At 67.2% G+C, this 17,550-nt stretch overlaps 2 protein-coding genes across 10 annotated transcripts; both read left to right on the forward strand.

The window, feature by feature from the left end:
* Positions 1 to 1,584: 1,584 nt before the first annotated feature.
* Positions 1,585 to 6,057, forward strand: NRBP2 (nuclear receptor binding protein 2). 3 transcript variants are annotated; one of them, XM_040991661.1, is made up of 18 exons: positions 1,585 to 1,727; positions 1,895 to 2,017; positions 2,095 to 2,196; positions 2,274 to 2,363; positions 2,485 to 2,525; positions 2,611 to 2,705; positions 2,799 to 2,822; positions 2,906 to 2,989; positions 3,095 to 3,150; positions 3,233 to 3,328; positions 3,697 to 3,829; positions 3,906 to 4,008; positions 4,089 to 4,139; positions 4,209 to 4,344; positions 4,715 to 4,768; positions 4,891 to 4,954; positions 5,175 to 5,230; positions 5,316 to 6,057. In XM_040991661.1, the coding sequence occupies exons 1-18, from the start codon at positions 1,611 to 1,613 to the stop codon at positions 5,376 to 5,378; spliced, it is 1,488 nt and encodes a 495-aa protein (XP_040847595.1). In that variant the 5' UTR covers positions 1,585 to 1,610; the 3' UTR covers positions 5,379 to 6,057. The 3 variants fall into 3 exon arrangements, with proteins under 3 accessions (XP_040847595.1, XP_040847596.1, XP_040847594.1); XM_040991662.1 differs by lacking the exon at positions 2,799 to 2,822; XM_040991660.1 differs by having other exon boundaries at positions 3,697 to 4,139.
* A 1,680-nt stretch (positions 6,058 to 7,737) lies between these two features.
* PUF60 (poly(U) binding splicing factor 60) lies at positions 7,738 to 15,886 on the forward strand. 7 transcript variants are annotated; one of them, XM_040991663.1, is made up of 12 exons: positions 7,738 to 7,827; positions 10,354 to 10,458; positions 11,405 to 11,500; positions 11,577 to 11,666; positions 12,383 to 12,433; positions 13,877 to 14,038; positions 14,116 to 14,208; positions 14,314 to 14,527; positions 14,599 to 14,789; positions 14,893 to 15,028; positions 15,115 to 15,350; positions 15,463 to 15,886. In XM_040991663.1, exons 1-12 carry the CDS (start codon positions 7,804 to 7,806, stop codon positions 15,760 to 15,762), a joined length of 1,698 nt encoding a protein of 565 aa, XP_040847597.1. In that variant the 5' UTR covers positions 7,738 to 7,803; the 3' UTR covers positions 15,763 to 15,886. The 7 variants fall into 7 exon arrangements, with proteins under 7 accessions (XP_040847597.1, XP_040847599.1, XP_040847598.1 ...); XM_040991664.1 differs by having other exon boundaries at positions 7,777 to 7,827; positions 10,357 to 10,458; XM_040991665.1 differs by lacking the exon at positions 12,383 to 12,433.
* The last annotated feature ends 1,664 nt before the right edge of the window (positions 15,887 to 17,550 follow it).

Here is a 17,550-nt window from a genome sequence, read left to right on the forward strand (position 1 = left end):
CAAGAGGGAGGAGCCCACTATTTCCCTCCCAGGCCTCTCCCACTCCCAGATCTTGCACTCTCCAGGTGGTTCTGCAGTTTAGCTTCATAGAATTAGCCCCCAGTGCCAGCCTCTGTCAGCTGATGCTGCGGCCAAGCCCAACCAACCTTCACCCACTCTGGCTTATGCTTGCACCAGCAGGGACAGTCAGCCCAGCCTGGCTTTTCTCTGGTCCCACAGGTGCTGTAGCCCTGCCTGGCTGGTCTGCCCGCATCCCAACTCAGTCTCCACGGTGAGTGGTTGTCCAGCAGGGGAGCCTAGATGCCCCCTGCCAGTTTCAACTACCCCAGCCATGTCTTGGCAGTGACAGTCTGGGCAAGCAGAGACACTAAGGTGGACTATGCCAGCCAGTGGATTCTGAATATTGCTAATCGTGCTTGGAGAGGCAGCAATTCAGAGCTATGGGACCGTGAGAACACTTGAGCAGGACCCTCGGAGCGCGCCCCACGTCGGGGACCTGGGGTGGGGGAGGCTGGGGGGCTGCTCCCTTTATCTCCCCTGACCTCAGATACAGAAAAAATATTAATGTAAAGATTATCAAAATAAAATAATTTAAAATTCAAAAATTTTCTAAAGTTTATTTATGTTGGAAAGTCCGATTTACAGAGAAAAGGAGATAGAGAAAAATCTTTCAGCTGCTGGTCTACTGTCCAAATGGCTGCAAAGACTGGAGCTGAGCTGATCCGAAGCCAGGAGCCAGAAGTCTCTTCTGGGTCTCCCACACGGGTGCAGGTCCCAAAGCTCTGGGCCGTCCTGGACTGCTCGCCCAGGCCACAGGCCGGGAGCTGCAAGAAAAGTGCAGCAGCCAGGACACACATTGGCGCCCATATGGGATCCCGGCCCATGCGAGGGGAGGATTTCAGCCATTAGACTACTGCACTGGGCCCCTTTTAATATCTTCCAATTCGTTTGAGAGGCAGATGGACGGACCTCCCACCCTCTGGCTCAAATGGCTGCAAGAGCTGGCCAGGCACGCCTGCTGCAAACCGTGTGGGTGCAGAGTCAGCTCTCTTGCTCCCCTCTGCTGCTCTCCCAGACCCTGGGGGGGGGGGGGTCCTCCCACACACAGCTGACATCACTGGGAGACCCAGAGGTCCAGGTAGGGCAGCCCTGAAGGGCGAAGGTGCTCCGTCAGGGGAGGCCGGGCTGGGGTGAAGGACGCAGCATTCCGGCCAGGAGCTTGAGAGCAGCTCTGCCCGGTGCCCTCCGGGGCCAGCCTTCCCCGCAAAGCGGGCTACTCAGGCCCAAGCTCCGCACCCGCCCATCCGGCCCGGTTTCCAGACGCGCCTGGCAGGGGAGGGGGAGGGACGCGGGGCAGGGGCGGATCCCGCCGAGCCGCGAGGCCTCGGACACGCAGGCCCAGGAGGCCCAGGCTGGCCCCGGGGAGCGGGCGAGGCCTGGAGCGGGAAGGGGCAGGGCCCTGCTCGGCCGGGCGGGGACGCTGCCCTCCGCTCCTCCCCTGGCCGCCGCGCGCCCGCGCCTCCGGATTCCCGAGCGCGCCCGGGGTCCTGGGCGGAGGCGGCGCGGGCGGGCGCGGGGCGCGGGGCGGGCGCGGGCCTGTCCTCCGAGCCATGGCGGCCCCGGAACCGGCGCCGAGGAGGGGCCGCGAGCGGGAGGACGAGAGCGAGGACGAGAGCGACATCCTGGAGGAGAGCCCGTGCGGCCGCTGGCAGAAGCGGCGGGAGCAGGTGGGCGCGGGGCTGGGCACCCGAGCCCGGGGCCCCGCGGGCCTGGCTTCCCCGCGAGCGCCCGGAGCCCCCGCAGCCCGGTCCGTGCGTGGCGCCCCTGGGCCCGGCGCGCGCTGGGGGCAGCGGCGAGCACTGGCCCAGGTCCCAGCGGCGCCCGCCCTCCCCAGGTAAACCAGGGGAACATGCCAGGCATTCAGAGCACGTTCCTGGCCATGGACGCGGAGGAGGGCGTGGAGGTGGTGTGGAACGAGCTGCACTTCGGCGACAGGAAGGCCTTCGCCGCCCACGAGGTGAGCCCGTGCGCCCTGGCCTGGGGCCACCGGGCCCCCCAACACACGCCTCCCGCTGACCGCGCCCCCTTCCCAAGGAGAAGATCCTGACCATGTTCGAGCAGCTGGCGCTCGTCGACCACCCCAACATCGTGAAGCTGCACCGCTACTGGCTGGACGCCTCGGAGACCCGCGCGCGGGTGAGCCCCAGGCCAGGGCTGAGCCGCGGGCGCGGGGCGCGGGAGCCGAGAGCCCACCCCGCTCGCCCGCCCCGCAGGTCGTCTTCATCACCGAGTACGTGTCGTCCGGCAGCCTCAAGCAGTTCCTGAAAAAGACCAAGAAGAACCACAAGGCCATGAACGCCCGGGTAGGGGGCGGGGGGACGGGGGAGGCTTCGGGCCCGGGGCGGGCGGCCGGCGGAGAGGGCGGGGGCGGGCTTCTCGGGCCCGGCCGCCCCCCGCCCACCCGACGGCGTCGTGCGTCGCCAGGCCTGGAAGCGCTGGTGCACACAGATCCTGTCGGCGCTCAGGTGAGCCTGCGCCCTGCGCCCTGGCCCTGGCCCTGCGCCCGCCACCAGCACCCCTGACTCGGCGCCGCCTCTCCTCGCCCCGCAGCTTCCTGCACGCCTGCAGCCCCCCGATCATCCACGGGAACCTGACCAGCGACACCATCTTCATCCAACACAATGGCCTGGTCAAGATCGGCTCCGGTGCTGGCGGGCGGCCCGGGGCGAGGGCGGGGGCGGCGGGGGCCGGGGCCGCCGCGCGCTGACGCCGCTCTCTCTCCGCCCGCGCCGGCTCAGTGTGGTACCGCATCTTCTCCAACGGTGCGGGGGTCTCTGGGGTGAGCGGGTGGGGGGCGAGGCCGTGCCGGGGCTGGGTGCACTCAGTCCCCGCGCTGCACCCCCAGCTCTCCCTGACGACCTGCGGAGTCCGGTGCTGGCGGAACGCGAGGAGCTGCGGAACCTGCACTTCTTTCCCCCGGAGTACGGAGGTGAGGCCCAGCCCGCCCGCCTGCCCGCCTGCCCGCCTGCCCGCCCGCCCGCCCGCCTGCCTGCCTGCCCGCCTGCCCGCCTGCCCAGCCCGCTCCTCTTTGCAGAGGTGGCCGACGGCACGGCCTTGGACATCTTCTCCTTCGGGATGTGCGCGCTGGAGGTAGGTCCCTCAGCCCCTGAGCGCCCACCCCGGCCACACCCGACGGCTTCCGGCGCACTCACCTACCACTGCCCCCACCCAGATGGCCGTGCTGGAGATCCAAGCCAACGGGGACGCCCGAGTCACGGACGAGGCCGTGGCCCGGGCCAGACATTCCCTGACTGACCCCAACATGCGGGTGAGCAGTGTGCCCCGTGCGAAGGTGCTGGCCGCCTCTCTGGTTCCAGGCCCTCGGAAGCCAGGGGCATTAGAGAGCGTGCTGCAGGCATGTCAGCAGGGCACACGCACGGGCAGCCATGTCTGCCCCTCAGGTTCCTGCCCCTCTGCGGCCAGGGGCCACGGCTCCAGCGGGACAGCCAGAGGGGGTCCACGGCACAAGTGTTTGGGGTCAGAGTCCAAGGTTCGGCTCTGCCGCTCGTGCCGTGCCCGTGAGGGGTGGTGGCAAGGCCCCTGCGTGGAGGCCAGGCCCCTGCGTGGAGGCCAGGCCCCTGCGTGGAGGCCAGGCTATGAGCAGGGCCCCCCACAGCGGCTCTTCCCTGCCCCCAGGAGTTCATTCTGTCCTGCCTGGCCCGGGACCCCGCGTGCCGGCCCTCTGCCCACAGCCTGCTCTTCCACCGCGTGCTCTTCGAGGTGCACTCGCTGAAGCTCCTGGCAGCACATTGCTTCGTCCAGCACCAGTGTGAGTGGCAGGCCGGCCTGGAGCGGGGTCCCCACAGCCCGCGGGCCCTGCCCACCCCACTCTCTGTGACCAGCAGACCTCATGCCGGACAATGTGGTGGAGGAGAAGACCAAAGCCCTGGACCTGCAGGCCGTCTTGGCCGAGGTGCTGCGGCCCGCCCAGCCCCCGGTGCAGTGGCGGTGAGCAGCAGGGCGGCCCTGGAGCCCACTCCCCCGGAGCCCAGGCTGGCCGCCCGCTCACGGACCTCCACCCTGGCCAGGTACTCGGAGGTATCCTTCTTGGAGCTGGACAAGTTCCTAGAAGACGTCAGGTGAGAGGTGGCCCGAGGGCGGGGAACAGAGATGCTGGGGCTCGCTACCCGTACGCTGCGGTGTTTCAGGAATGGCGTCTACCCACTGATGAACTTCGCTGCGGCCCGGCCCCTGGGCCTGCCCCGGGTGCTGGCCCCACAGCCCGAGGAGGCCCAGAAGACCAAGACCCCTACGCCGGAGCCCTTCGACTCAGAGACCAGAAAGGTGAGTGCCCCGCCCCCCCGGGCCATGCCTCCCCCAGGCTGTCCACTTGTGAGGGGGCCGGGGACCCCCCGGAGAGCCTCCTGCTGGGAGCCTGCCCCGTCCCTCGGGCCCTGAGCACCTGCATCTTGCTCCGGGCACTGCTGTCACAGAGGCTGGCCCCGTTCTGCAGTCACCCTGTCTCCTGTGTCCAGCCTTGCTGTGCAGGGGACCCCCTGGCCAGCTGGTAGCCGAGAGGCGCCCCCAGCTTTCCTGGGAAATAGCGTCCATTTCCAGTGGCAGCCTGCCTGCATGGCCTTGGGGGCAGCATCTCCGCCTGCTCCCGGTCGCTGCGTCTCGGCCTTTTGGGGTGACGCGGCCTCCCCGCCTGCAGGTGATCCAGATGCAGTGTAACCTGGAGAGAAGCGAGGACAAGGCGCGCTGGCACGTGAGCAGGCGGAGGAGTGGGGAGGGGCGTGTCCACTGGAGAGGCGGGGCGTGACTGCCGGTGGGCGGGGTTATCAGCAGGGGCGTGGCCCTGCGCCCCGCCCACACCCCTCCTGTCCACAGCTCACCCTGCTCCTGGTGCTGGAGGACCGGCTGCACCGGCAGCTGACCTACGAGCTGCTGCCAAGTAGGCCGGGGGGCTGGGCGGTCTCTGGGCGGGCACTGTGGGCGGCCCGGGGGGCTGGGCGGGCACTGGTGGGCACTGGTGGGCACCGGGGGCTGGGCGGGCACTGTGAGCGGCCGGGGGGCTGGGCGGGCACTGGTGGGCACTGTGACCGGCCCAGGGGCGGGCGGGCACTGGCGAGCACCCTGCACAGCCTCACTGCTGCTCGCCCTCCGGCCCACAGCCGACAGAGCCCAGGACCTGGCTGCCGAGCTGGTGCACTATGGTTTTGTCCGCGAGGTGCGCGGGGTGGGCAACGGGCTGGCGGGCGGCTCGGGCCGGGCCGGTCTCATCGGGTGCCCCCAAGCCACCTTCCTGCCTGCAGGACGACCGCGCCAAGCTGGCCACCTTCCTGGAGAGCACCTTGCTCAAGTACCGCGGGGCCTAGGGCTGCCCGGGTGACCTCGGCAGCCCAGCCCTCGGTCTGCACCCCGGGAGACCCCGCCGGTGGCCTGCAGGTGTCTGGCCAGATCCGGAGGAAGGTAGCAGCCCAGCAGTTGGCTCTCCGCCGGGCCCGCCTGGCCCCCAGGAGGCACAGAACGTGGGCTCCCTGTGTGACAAAGTGCCGTGCAAGGGTCCTCCCGCCGCCAAACACTGACACTGTGTGGGCATCGTGCCCAGGGGCTTCGTTAGGGCTGACCACTGACTTAGCTGCCCGGGTCCTCCCAGGCCCAGGCCTCTCGGGAGCCCCACCCTAGGAGCCAAGGTTGGGGTGCCCATCTGGGCTGGCAAGGGTGCGTCCACTCAGTGGCGGGCTGCAAGGGAATGCTCCCTGCGGAGGATCTGTCATTCTCTGGAATGTTCCGCAGCCCAGCTCCTCCCAGCTTGCGCTCGGAGTTGCCAAGTTCAGGGTCCCTGCGGCCAGCACATCTCTGCAGGCGCCACAGCCGCCTCACTGTCCTTACGCCGAGTGCGGTGTGCTTGCCGTCTCCTCACACACACGGTCTTAATGACGGAGTCAGCTGAAGGCCACCTCCGGCCCCATCCCGCCCACTTGAATACTCCCGCAAAGCACACGCGTGTTTATGGCTGTTTCTCTTCTAAATAAAACAAGGTGTTACTACTTATCTGTTTGAAAGGCAGAGTTACAGGGTGAGGGGAGATCTGCCATTTACCGACTCACTGCCCAAATGGCCACAGGTGGCCAGGGCCAGGCCAGGCTGAAGGCAGGAGCCCATTCCAGGTCTCCCATGTGAGTACAGGGAACTGAGGCCTTGGGCCATCCTCTGCTGCTTTCCCAGGCATACCCGCAGGGAGCTGGACGGGAAGTGGGCGGCTGGCCCCACGGCGTCTCTGCTCGCTGTCCCCAGTTGGCAGTGCTGGAGGAGTGGGGCAAGGCACCTCGATCCCTGAGCAGACACAGCCCAGGAACCCTGTCCCCCACGGATCTGGTCAGGGACACGGTGTCCTGCGCTGTGCACCTGCTGTTTTCTCTGGAGTTAATGATCACACATCACCGCCCCCCCCCCGCCTTATCTGTGTGTGTCTGACACCCACGTACCGCGTGAGCCGCGAGGTGGGCCTGACCCAGCAGGCAGGGCCACGGGGAGCAGGCGGGGCCGCGGGGAGCAGGCGGGGCTGCGCTGGGCTTGAAGCTGGACCTTCCCGGGGTCTTGCAGCACCCTCTTCTATACATCGAGCATATCCTGAAACACATATGTGTATGTTTACATTAGAAGATGCGCTCTCTGCCACTGGGTTACTGCCAGATGCCTGCCAGCAGCAGGCGAGCCAGGGCCAGGGACGCCCGTCGTCCGGTCCCACAGAGGACAGGGAGCCAGCCGCCCCTGTCCGCAGACCTGCCTCCCCAGCTCTGCACTGGCAGCATGCTGGAGCCGGAACCCACCGGCCTCGCCCCCGGCTTCCTGTCATGTGAGTCTGGTGCTCGGCCGCCGAAGGGGATCGGGAGCCCACTGCAGTGAGTGTCGTGGGGGGGGGTCCCTGAGCAGACCCCAGGCTCTGTCCTCCATCATGAAATCCCACGGAGGACAGGGAGCGGGAGCTGCCACCGGAGGGCAGCTGTGGGGCTGCGGCCTGGGACCCGAGCTTCCCAGCCTCCTGTCGCTGCCTCCTCCACGGCCCCAGTCCTATGGGCCTGCTCAGTGCCCACCCGGCCTTGGGGTCCTTGTGGGAGCCCCAGGCCCCATCCTTCCTTCTGAATCCAGTCCGGATGGCGCATACAAGGAGGCCTGGCAGGCGCTAGAGGGAAGAGGCCCCACTGCCCGTGGGCCAGCATGTGGGCTCGGCGTTCTGGGGAGCCTCGTGTGCGGTAGCACCTTGCCGCCTTCACTCGCTGGGCAGCCCCTTGCACGGGCCGGCCCGTCCGGGAGCTGCACGCAGCTCCTTTCCTGTGGTCCTGGGGGGCTCGCGGGACTGTGTGCGCAGGGAAGAGCCCTGCCCACAGACGACGTGGCTGGGGTCGCGGGCCAGAGAAGGCCCGTGGGCAGCCGGGGCAGGACCCGCAATGGACGTGGTCAAGTGCCTCCACAGCTGAGCTGGGTCGGAAACGTCCTCCGTCGTCGGTGCCTCGTGTCCCCGCCGTCCCCGCGTCCTCCAGGCCCGGCCCGGCCAGGCGCGCTCCCGCACCGGCAAGCTCCGCCCCGCTGCCATAGCTCCGCCCTCCGCCCGGACAAGCCCCGCCCCGCCCCTCCCCCCGTTCAGGCAAGCCCCGCCCCGGAAGCGAGCTCCCTCCGCTTCCACGTCCTGGGCCGGAGCTCTGGTATCGCGAGAGTGCGGTGCTGCGGCATCCAGATCTCGCGAGACTGCGGAGGCGGCAGGAGCGTACGGCGCGCGGGGGCCGCGACGGACGCAAGATGGCGACCGCGACCATCGCGCTCGTAAGTGAGCCGGGCCGGGCGGGCGGCGGGCGAGGTAGGCCGGTCCTCCTGGAGCGCCCGTGGCGGGCTGCATGCCGAGGCGCGGCTCGGGGCTCGGGCCCGGGGAGGCGGCGGCGAAGGGTCGCGCGCCCAGGGATTCCTGCCCGGCCCCCGGTCGGTCCCACAGCGGCCTGGGAGGCTCTCGCCCCCAGGCGGCTGACTTGCCAGGGGCTCGGCCAGGGAATGGTAGAGGACTGACCTGCAAGGGGGCTGACCTGCACGGGACTCGGCCCCCGGGAGCGGCCAGGGCTGACCTGCAAGGGGGCTGACCTGCACGGGGCTCGGCCCCCGGGAGCGGCCAGGGCTGACCTGCACGGGGCTCGGCCGGGGAATGGTAGAGGGCTGACCTGCAAGGGGGCTGACCTGCAAGGGGGCTGACCTACAAGGGGCTCGGCCCGGCCCCTCCTGCCGCCTGGCTGCTGGAACTCTGGGCAGGGCAGGGGGCAGCTGGCCTGGCCGCACCAGTACTGCCTGCAGCACGGCTGCGTTCAGGGTCAGGGTTAGGGTTAGCCCCTTTTATCAGACCTGGTCGGCCCCGACCCTCCCCCAGCCCGTTCCCAGGGGAGACCCGACCCTCCCCCAGCCCTTTCCCAGGAGGCACTCTAGGACTGACTGGGCCATTTCCGGGGGCGGGGGTCTCAGCGCCCTCCTGCCTTTGCTGCCTGCTCTTCCTGCTCTGGGCCTTTGTGTCAGTAGCGTCACAGGAGGGACCTGCTGTGGTGTTTGTCCGCAAGGGCCAGTCCTGCCCTGGCTGTCCCTTGCTTCTTAGGGCGGGACAGACTGCCCGAGGGGTGGGGGTACAAGTCCCGCGGAAGGGGAGTTTATTAAGATGCAAGACTGTGCGCGAATCCACTTTTCTCCATCAAACTAAGTCTTATTTTTTTTGTCTGAGAAAGGAAGAGCTTTTGCCCACGGGTCACTCCCAGGTGCCCGCAGTAGCCAGGGCCCTCCCAGGCGCCTTGCTGCACAGCCTCACGGAGGTGCCCGGATGGTGTGTACACAGCTGCCGGCGCCCAGGGCCTGCTCCAGAACCTCCCCTCCGCGTGCTGGCAGACGTGCGTGCCCTTGTTCTAGCCTGATTGACTTTGCTGGACAGGCAGGAAGCCTTCCGTCCGCTGGGTCGCTCCCTAAGTGGCCACGACGGCCGGAGCTGAGCCAGTCTGAAGCCAGGAGCCAGGAGCTCTTCCAGGTCTCTCATGTGGGTGCAGGGTCCCGAGCCCTTGGGCCGTCCTCTTGCTCTCCCAGGCCACAGGCAGGGAGCTGGATGCTGAGCAGCTGGGGCAGGAACTGGTGTTCTTTTGGCACCGCAGGCAGAAGCTTAGTTCAGTGTGTCGTGCTGCTGTCCCGGGGTGGTTTCTGAGCCTCCAGGGATGGGGCACCTGGAGCAGCCCATACCAGTGGCAGGGAGAGCTCTGCCAGGCCCCGCAGCCTGCAGCACAGTCTGCTGCAGCAGCCACAAGGGTGGGAGCAGGTCCTCTGTGCCCTTGGGTGTCTCGGCCTCCCCTGAGCGTCCGTCCAACTGCCCTGGCCTCTGCCCAGCCCCCGCCCTGGGTGCTGCCCGGTGCAGGGAGCAGTCTCTCAGCTGTGCTTTGTGTTTTTTTAAGATTTATTTATTTTTATTACAAAGTCAGATACGCAGGGAGGAGGAGAGAGAGAGGAAGATCTTCCATCTGATGGTTCACTCCCGAAGTGACCGCAGTGGCTGAAGCTGAGCCAATTGAGCCAGGAGCCTCCTCCAGGTCTCCCACGCGGGTGCAGGGTCCCAAGGCTTTGGGCCGTCCTTGACTGCTTTCCCAGGCCACAAGCAGGGAGCTGGATGGGAAGTGGAGCTGCCAGGATTAGAACCGGTTCCCATATGGAATCCCGGCACGTTCAAGGCGAGGACTTTAGCCGCTAGGCCACCACACCAGGCCCTCAGCTGTGCTTTTCAAAAAACATTTATTTGAAATGCAGAATTACAAAGGGGGAGAGACAGAGCCCACGCAAAGGACGGTCTGAGGCCAAGCGTTTCTTCCAGGTCTCCCATGTGGTGCAGGGCCCCCAGCTTGCAGGCCAGGTGCATCAGCAGGGAGCAGCCGGCCTGGGACTGTGCCATCTGAGGCCTGTGCTGCAGGCCGAGGATTGGCCTGCCGCAGTGCTGTGCACGGTGGGGCTGCAGACAGCCGCCGCCCGCTGCCCAGGGAGGCATGTTCTGCACGGGCCTGGCCGAGACTGGGCCAGCATAGTTTGTGGGCGCTAGGCAGGCATGACTGCCTTGCGAGGGTGTGGGAGACATCGGGTCAGCTGCTGTATCCTCTGCTGCCTCTCGCCTGGTCCCAGGGCTAGGGTTGCTGTAGCTGTCTGGGTGGGCCGGGCACAGGCAGTGTGGACTGCAGAGGGTCCTGTGGCCCTGCCTGGCCTCCCTTGTTCGGCCATTAGCTTGGGAAGAGGAGGGTCTTGGGGTGTGACTGTGGGACCACCCATGACAACATATCCTCCTGCTTGCAGCAGGTGAATGGCCAGCAAGGAGGGGGGTCTGAGCCAGCGGCGACGGCGGCGGCAGCAGCAGCAGCGACAGTGGTGGCAGCAGGAGACAAATGGAAGCCTCCACAGGTACTCCCCTGAGCAGGCTGTGCACCCCAGGCCAGGAAGCGGGGCTGCTCACACTCGGCCAGCTCTGTCGCAGGAGGGAGGGCCTGCTTAGGCTTTGTGGCGGCTGACAGGACGGGGCACACCCTTGGCTGCTGGCTGCAGGAGAGCTTGCCTGCCCTGGTCCCAGCCGTGGAAGGGCACTTAGCCCTGCTGGAGCCAAAATGCCAGGTCTTTGTGCTGCTGCAGGACAGCAGCCACATTCAGAAGGTTCTAGTAGCCTCCAGGAGGTGGCCTGGGGCCCCTTGGAGCTGGGCCCTCCTCCTGCTCCCCAGGCACCAAGGGGAGGGCTGTGGTGTCAGCCTTCACCCGAGAAAGTGTGGGGCTCAGGACCCCCTCGCTGGCTAGCCGCTGGTTGGTGGGAGAAGGGCTTTTGTTTACCAAGACAAAGAGCAGATTGAGAAGTTTCTAGGGGGCTGGCATTGATTACCATGGTGACGCCTGCTTTGCCCTCTCCCACTGGGGAGGCCCGGGCTTGGGGCCAGATGGGAGAGTGGCGGGGCCAGGCTGGCGTGAGCCACAGCCAGCCTCGGCGATCCTGGGGGCGGGGGGCACCCGGATCGGGGATGCCCAGGACTGGGCTGGGTGGCCTTGGTCCTGGTATTGGCTCCTGTTTGGGGGCCTTGTGCTGCCCTGGGCCACCCTGAGCCCCTCAGGCCGTGTCCTCACACTGAGAGTTCTAGAATGGTCCAAGTCTGCCATCCTTCGGAGCCCCCAAGGCTGGCTGTGGGTGAAGGGTCAGGGAGCACAAGGCCCACACTGCCTCTGCTGCCTGCTGCTGGGACCCACGGCCGTGCTGGGGCGGGGCAGCCCTGGAGCCTGGTCTGGCTCTGAGGTGGCGGGTGTGGTTGCGATGCCCCCTGCTCCCTCCCCCACCCTCCCGCTGCTGAACCGCCCCCTGCCCCTCCAGGGCCCGGAGACTGTCAAGATGGAGAACGGGCAGAATACAGCCGCCAAGCTGGGGCTGCCTCCCCTGACGCCCGAGCAGCAGGAGGCCCTCCAGAAGGTGAGTGCTGTGGGGGGCTGAGGGCTGCGGGTCGGCTGCCGGGGTCCCTGGGGCTGACGAGCACCGTGTCCTGCAGGCCAAGAAGTACGCCATGGAGCAGAGCATCAAGAGTGTGCTGGTGAAACAGACCATCGCCCACCAGCAGCAGCAGCTCACCAACCTGCAGGTGAGTGGGCCGCGCCGCCAGAGGCGCCCACCTGGCCCGGCAGCGTTCACCACCCCTCCCCGCCACTGCGCCCTCTGCTCCTCTTCGCTCTCTTCCTGCTGTGCTGCGGGGCCCCTTCTCAGATTCGCAGGGACTGCAACTCGGAGCCCTTAGGGTCCTCCCCGGGGCTCGAGCAGCCCACCCCTTCCCGCCCTGTTCCCCTCGCGCCTGCGGGCCTCCCCAGCCCCTGCCCCCAGGAGGAGCGCAGGCATGCATCTGCTACCCCGTGGCCTGGGGCCAGGCGGTCAGGGTCCCGTCCCACCCCTGCCGTGAGGCCCACCAGTTAAGGCCTTCGACGGTCTGGACCGAGGGACAGCCTGGGGTGCCTCCCAGAGCCTTCCCCAAGCACGTGGTGGCGTGAGGCCACTGGGCGTGGACGAGGCCCACGGGTTCCTGGGCCTCGCGCCTCCCACCCCCGCCCGCCCGCCCCTCGTTAGAGGGGCATGCTGCCAGGAGCCCGGCTGCTCGCGGCCACCCGGGCGTCCCTCCTCCTCCGGCCGAGGCCGCGGGCAGGGCTCCTGGGCTCTGCAGCCCCCGTGGGCAGGTGCCGGCGGCCGGGCAGCATGGGCCGGCAGGTGGGCCTCCCCGGCGGGGCGCACGGCCACCTGCGTGAGGTGCTGACGAGAGCGGGCCTGCCCGGCTCCAACAGACTGAACTCTGTCTTTACTGTCTTTCAGATGGCAGCAGTGACAATGGGCTTTGGAGATCCTCTCTCACCTTTGCAGTCGGTCAATAGACTTGCTCACTCCTGCCGGGGCTCTGTCCTTAGTCAGGCTAGGGGGGGCAGTGCGGCCGGTGTGTGGGCGCCCACCCCGGGCCCGCCCTGGGGAGGCCTCCGTCTGCTCTGAGGGCCCGCCTTAAAACTAACCGGCCAGGTAACTGCGGAGCGGAGGGTAGCTGCTGCGCCCAGCCCGTCCGCCGGGCCGCCAGCCCCGCCGGGCTCCAGGCGGGTCCTCGCCCACGGCCCCAGCAGACCCCAAGGGTGGCTGGATGGAGGGGGGCTCGGTGGGGGGACTCCAGTGAGTGAGTGAGGGCTGGGCAGGGGCTTGGGACTTGGCCTAGCGTCAGGCTCTCAGCAGGGGTAGAGGCCGCCTGGCCCTGGCCTGCGGGGGACGGGGAGGGAGACGCCCCCTCCCTTCCTGGAGGCCGAGGCGATGGCCAGCGCCCTGGGAGGAGCGGAGGGGTGCAGCACGGCCCCTGTGCTGGGCTGTGTCTGCAGGGGCTGCTTTAATGGGAGGCAGGCCCCACGGTCCCTGTGAGGAGCCGCTGGCCCTGGAAGCCCCACATAGAGAGATCCCATCTTGGGGGACAGCTGTGCCCCCTGTCTGGGAGAGGGGGCCAAGGCTGCACTTGGGGGTCCTTTGAGCAGGAGCTTACCTGAGAGTCCCTGGAGGGGAATAGCCTTTCCCAAGACTTTCCTAGTTGAAGGAAGAGCTCTGAGGGAGGGAAGAGGGTCCCCGCAGGCCGGCCAGTGGCCCTCACCCCTGGGACTTGTGAGGGTGAGGATGGGCTGGCCTCTGCCACTCCCCTCTTGGCTCTGCTGGCCCTGGGGCTCACAGCTGCGGCCCTGGGCTTGCCAGGCCCCAGGCCCTTTCCCGTTGGAGTTTGCCACCTGGGGACCCTGCCAGCAGCCTTGGCGTGGCTCTAAGCAGCTCTGTTGGGGGGAAGGGGAGGGGTGTGTGTGCTGAGCATCGAGCTCCCCCACCCGCCAGTCAGCCCTGCTCCAGCTGCCCCTCCTCCTGCCTCTCTAGGGAGCCCCTGTCGGGCCTCCTGCGGGCAGCGCTGCCCTGTCTCTGCCCTCCTCTCCTCTGCCCTCCAGAGCAGCGGGTCCCTCCGCCTCAGATGCCTCCTCTCCCCTTTGCTGCCGTGGGGCTTGGCCGGGGCCCCTTGCCCCCAGTCTGGAGGGGGGCTGGGTAGGAGGGCACGGAGCCCGCCCCCACCCACCTGCTAGCCAGCCTTGCTGCTGCAATCTGCCAGGGTGGGCGAGCTGGGTCTGTCTGGCCTCCCACCGGGCTGCCCCTCTCCTGGGGCTGTGGGCCGAACCTGCACCTTGCCATCCGTGGGGAGCTCTCCCCACGGTGGTGCTTGGTGGGTGGGCCCGGAAGGGAGTGGGCTGCCGAGCCTGTTGCGCCCCTGACCAGCCGGTCGGTCTCTCCCCTGTCCTGCTCCAGATGGCAGCTCAGCGACAGCGGGCACTGGCCATCATGTGTCGGGTCTACGTGGGCTCCATCTACTATGAGCTGGGGGAGGACACGATCCGCCAGGCCTTCGCCCCGTTTGGCCCCATCAAGAGCATCGACATGTCCTGGGACTCGGTCACCATGAAGCACAAGGTGATGGGGCCCCCCCCGCCCACCCACCCTGCCCCGTCCCAGGGGCCCCGAGCTCACCCCCGCTTCCCTGCATCCAGGGTTTTGCCTTTGTGGAATACGAGGTCCCAGAAGCTGCGCAGCTGGCCTTGGAGCAGATGAACTCGGTGATGCTAGGGGGCAGGAACATCAAGGTGAGGGCGGGCTGCGCCAGAGCCTGGAGCCCAGAGCACTTACCTGTGCGCGCTTGCAGACGGCCAGACTGATGGGCTCCTGGTCCCGCTGCCCCTGTGTTCCAGGTGGGCAGACCCAGCAACATTGGGCAGGCCCAGCCCATCATAGACCAGCTGGCTGAGGAGGCTCGGGCCTTCAACCGCATCTACGTGGCCTCTGTGCACCAGGACCTGTCGGATGACGACATCAAGAGTGTGTTTGAGGCCTTCGGCAAGATCAAATCTTGCACCCTGGCCCGGGACCCCACGACTGGCAAGCACAAGGGTTACGGCTTCATCGGTGAGCTGGGGTGGCTGAGGCGGGCTGGGGCGCCTTGGCGAGGCTGCTGCTCACACTGCTCCGTCCTCCAGAGTATGAGAAGGCACAGTCGTCCCAGGACGCCGTGTCCTCCATGAACCTCTTCGACCTGGGGGGCCAGTACCTGCGTGTGGGCAAGGCTGTCACACCCCCCATGCCCCTGCTGACACCTGCCACGCCAGGAGGCCTCCCGCCAGCAGCTGCTGTGGCCGCAGCTGCAGCCACTGCCAAGATCACAGCTCAGGTGGGTGATGGGTGGCTTGGCGCCCAGCGGAGCCGCCCCGGGGACGTCGGGCTAGTGTCTGCAGGGAGGAGCAGGGCTGAGTGTCGGTGGCCTCGGGTTGCAGGAAGCCGTGGCGGGAGCAGCCGTCCTGGGCACCTTGGCTACACCTGGACTGGTGTCCCCAGCCCTCACCCTGGCACAGCCCCTGGGAGCCTTGCCCCAGGCGGTCATGGCTGCCCAGGCCCCTGGGGTCATCACAGGTGAGTGCCTGGGGGAAGGCACTGGCGGGCCCTGTGCTGCCTCAGGCCCTGTTGGTGACCGCAGGGCCTGCTGGGTTTTACTGCAGGTGTGACCCCAGCCCGTCCCCCCATTCCTGTCACCATCCCCTCGGTGGGGGTGGTGAACCCCATCCTGGCCAGCCCACCCACGCTGGGGCTCCTGGAGCCCAAGAAGGAGAAGGAGGAGGAGGAGCTGTTCCCTGAGTCAGAGCGGCCCGAGATGCTGAGCGAGCAGGAGCACATGAGCATCTCCGGCAGCAGTGCGCGCCACATGGTCATGCAGAAGCTGCTGCGCAAGCAGGAGGTGGGCGGGGCGGGGAGCAGGCAGGGGGCGGTCGGGGCAGGCGGGGGAGGTGGCGGTCGAGCCCCCAGAGGAGCCCCCAGCACTCAGCCCCACCTGGTCCGCTCCCCCCCAGTCCACAGTGATGGTCCTGCGCAACATGGTGGACCCCAAGGACATAGACGATGACCTGGAGGGGGAGGTGACAGAGGAGTGCGGCAAGTTCGGCGCCGTGAACCGGGTCATCATCTACCAGGAGAAGCAGGGCGAGGAGGAGGACGCCGAGATCATTGTCAAGATCTTCGTGGAGTTCTCGGTGGCCTCAGAGACTCACAAGGCCATCCAGGCCCTCAACGGCCGCTGGTTCGCCGGCCGCAAGGTGGTGGCCGAGGTCTACGACCAGGAGCGCTTCGACAACAGCGACCTCTCTGCGTGACCTCGGCCCCTTCCCTGGACTCGTGTTTGTCCTGTCTGCTTTTACATAGTGAGGACAGTCGCGCCTCTGCCCGGCGCACTGCCCGGCCTGTCTGTAGTGTGGATAAAGGTGCAGGAGCCACCAACCCAGCCTGCGTGTCCAACCTGGGAACATCAGCAGCCAGCACTGTGTGTGCGCACACAGGGACAGCACGTCCCGGGGTGTGTGTGTGCACGGGGACAGCACGTCCCAGGGGTGTGTGTGTGTGTGTGTGTGCGCACACAGGGACAGCACGTCCCGGGGTGTGTGTGTGCACACAGGGACAGCACATCCCAGGGGTGTGTGTGTGTGTGTGTGCACAGGGACAGCACATCCCAGGGTGTGTGTGTGTGTGTGTGTGTGCACGGGGACAGCATGTCCCAGGGGTGTGTGTGTGTGCACAGGGACAGCACGTCCCGGGGTGTGTGTGTGCACGGGGACAGCATGTCCCAGGGGTGTGTGTGTGCACAGGGACAGCATGTCCCAGGGGTGTGTGTGTGTGCACAGGGACAGCACGTCCCAGGGGTATGTGTGTGCACGGGGACAGCATGTCCCAGGGGTGTGTGTGTGCACGGGGACAGCATGTCCCAGGGGTGTGTGTGTGCACGGGGACAGCATGTCCCAGGGGTGTGTGTGTGCACGGGGACAGCATGTCCCAGGGGTGTGTGTGTGTGCACAGGGACAGCACGTCCCAGGGGTATGTGTGTGCACGGGGACAGCATGTCCCAGGGGTGTGTGTGTGCACGGGGACAGCACATCCCAGGGGTGTGTGTGTGCACGGGGACAGCACATCCCAGGGTGTGTGTGTGCACACAGGGACAGCACATCCCAGGGGTGTGTGTGTGTGTGTGTGCACGGGGACAGCACGTCCCGGGGTGTGTGTGTGTGTGTGTGTGTGTGTGTGTGCACAGGGACAGCACATCCCAGGGTGTGTGTGTGTGTGTGTGTGCACGGGGACAGCACGTCCCGGGGTGTGTGTGTGTGTGTGTGTGCACAGGGACAGCACATCCCAGGGTGTGTGTGTGTGTGTGTGTGCACGGGGACAGCACGTCCCAGGGGTGTGTGTGTGTGTGTGTGTGCACAGGGACAGCACATCCCGGGTGTGTGTGTACGCACAGGGACAGCACATCCTGGGGTGTGTGTGTGCGCGCAGGGACAGCACGTCCCAAGGGTGTGTGTGTGCACGGGGACAGCACGTCCCAAGGGTGTGTGTGTGCACGGGGACAGCATGTCCCAGGGGTGTGTGTGTGCACGGGGACAGCACATCCTGGGGTGTGTGTGTGCACGGGGACAGCACGTCCCAGGGGTGTGTGTGTGCACGGGGACAGCACGTCCCAGGGGTGTGTGTGTGCACGGGGACAGCACATCCTGGGGTGTGTGTGTGCGCGCAGGGACAGCATGTCCCAGGGGTGTGTGTGTGTGCACAGGGACAGCACGTCCCAGGGTGTGTGTGTGTGTGTGTGCGCACAGGGACAGCACATCCCAGGGTGTGTGTGTGCACACAGGGACAGCACGTCCCAGGGGTGTGTGTGTGCACACAGGGACAGCACGTCCCGGGTGTGTGTGTGTGTGTGTGTGTGCACAGGGACAGCACATCCCAGGGTGTGTGTGTGCACACAGGGACAGCACGTCCCAGGGGTGTGTGTGTGCACACAGGGACAGCACATCCCAGGGTGTGTGTGTGCACAGGGACAGCACGTCCCAGGGGTGTGTGTGTGCACACAGGGACAGCACGTCCCGGGTGTGTGTGTGTGTGTGTGCGCACAGGGA

The sequence above is a fragment of the Ochotona curzoniae genome, unplaced genomic scaffold (genome assembly GCF_017591425.1).
Source record: "Ochotona curzoniae isolate NIBS_2020 unplaced genomic scaffold, NIBS_Ocur_1.0 contig_65, whole genome shotgun sequence".
Lineage (NCBI taxonomy): Eukaryota > Metazoa > Chordata > Mammalia > Lagomorpha > Ochotonidae > Ochotona > Ochotona curzoniae.

Bases quoted from the DNA above. Each gene is read 5' to 3' on its own strand.
- NRBP2 (XM_040991660.1), top strand. From the start codon at position 1,611: ATGGCGGCCCCGGAACCGGCGCCGAGGAGGGGCCGCGAGCGGGAGGAC. The intron at 2,526-2,610 runs GTGAGCCTGCGC...CTCGCCCCGCAG, and splicing joins CAGATCCTGTCGGCGCTCAG to CTTCCTGCACGCCTGCAGCC. The intron at 4,769-4,890 runs GTGAGCAGGCGG...TCCTGTCCACAG, and splicing joins AGGACAAGGCGCGCTGGCAC to CTCACCCTGCTCCTGGTGCT.
- PUF60 (XM_040991663.1), top strand. From the start codon at position 7,804: ATGGCGACCGCGACCATCGCGCTC. The intron at 10,459-11,404 runs GTACTCCCCTGA...CTGCCCCTCCAG, and splicing joins ACAAATGGAAGCCTCCACAG to GGCCCGGAGACTGTCAAGAT. The intron at 15,351-15,462 runs GTGGGCGGGGCG...GCTCCCCCCCAG, and splicing joins AGCTGCTGCGCAAGCAGGAG to TCCACAGTGATGGTCCTGCG.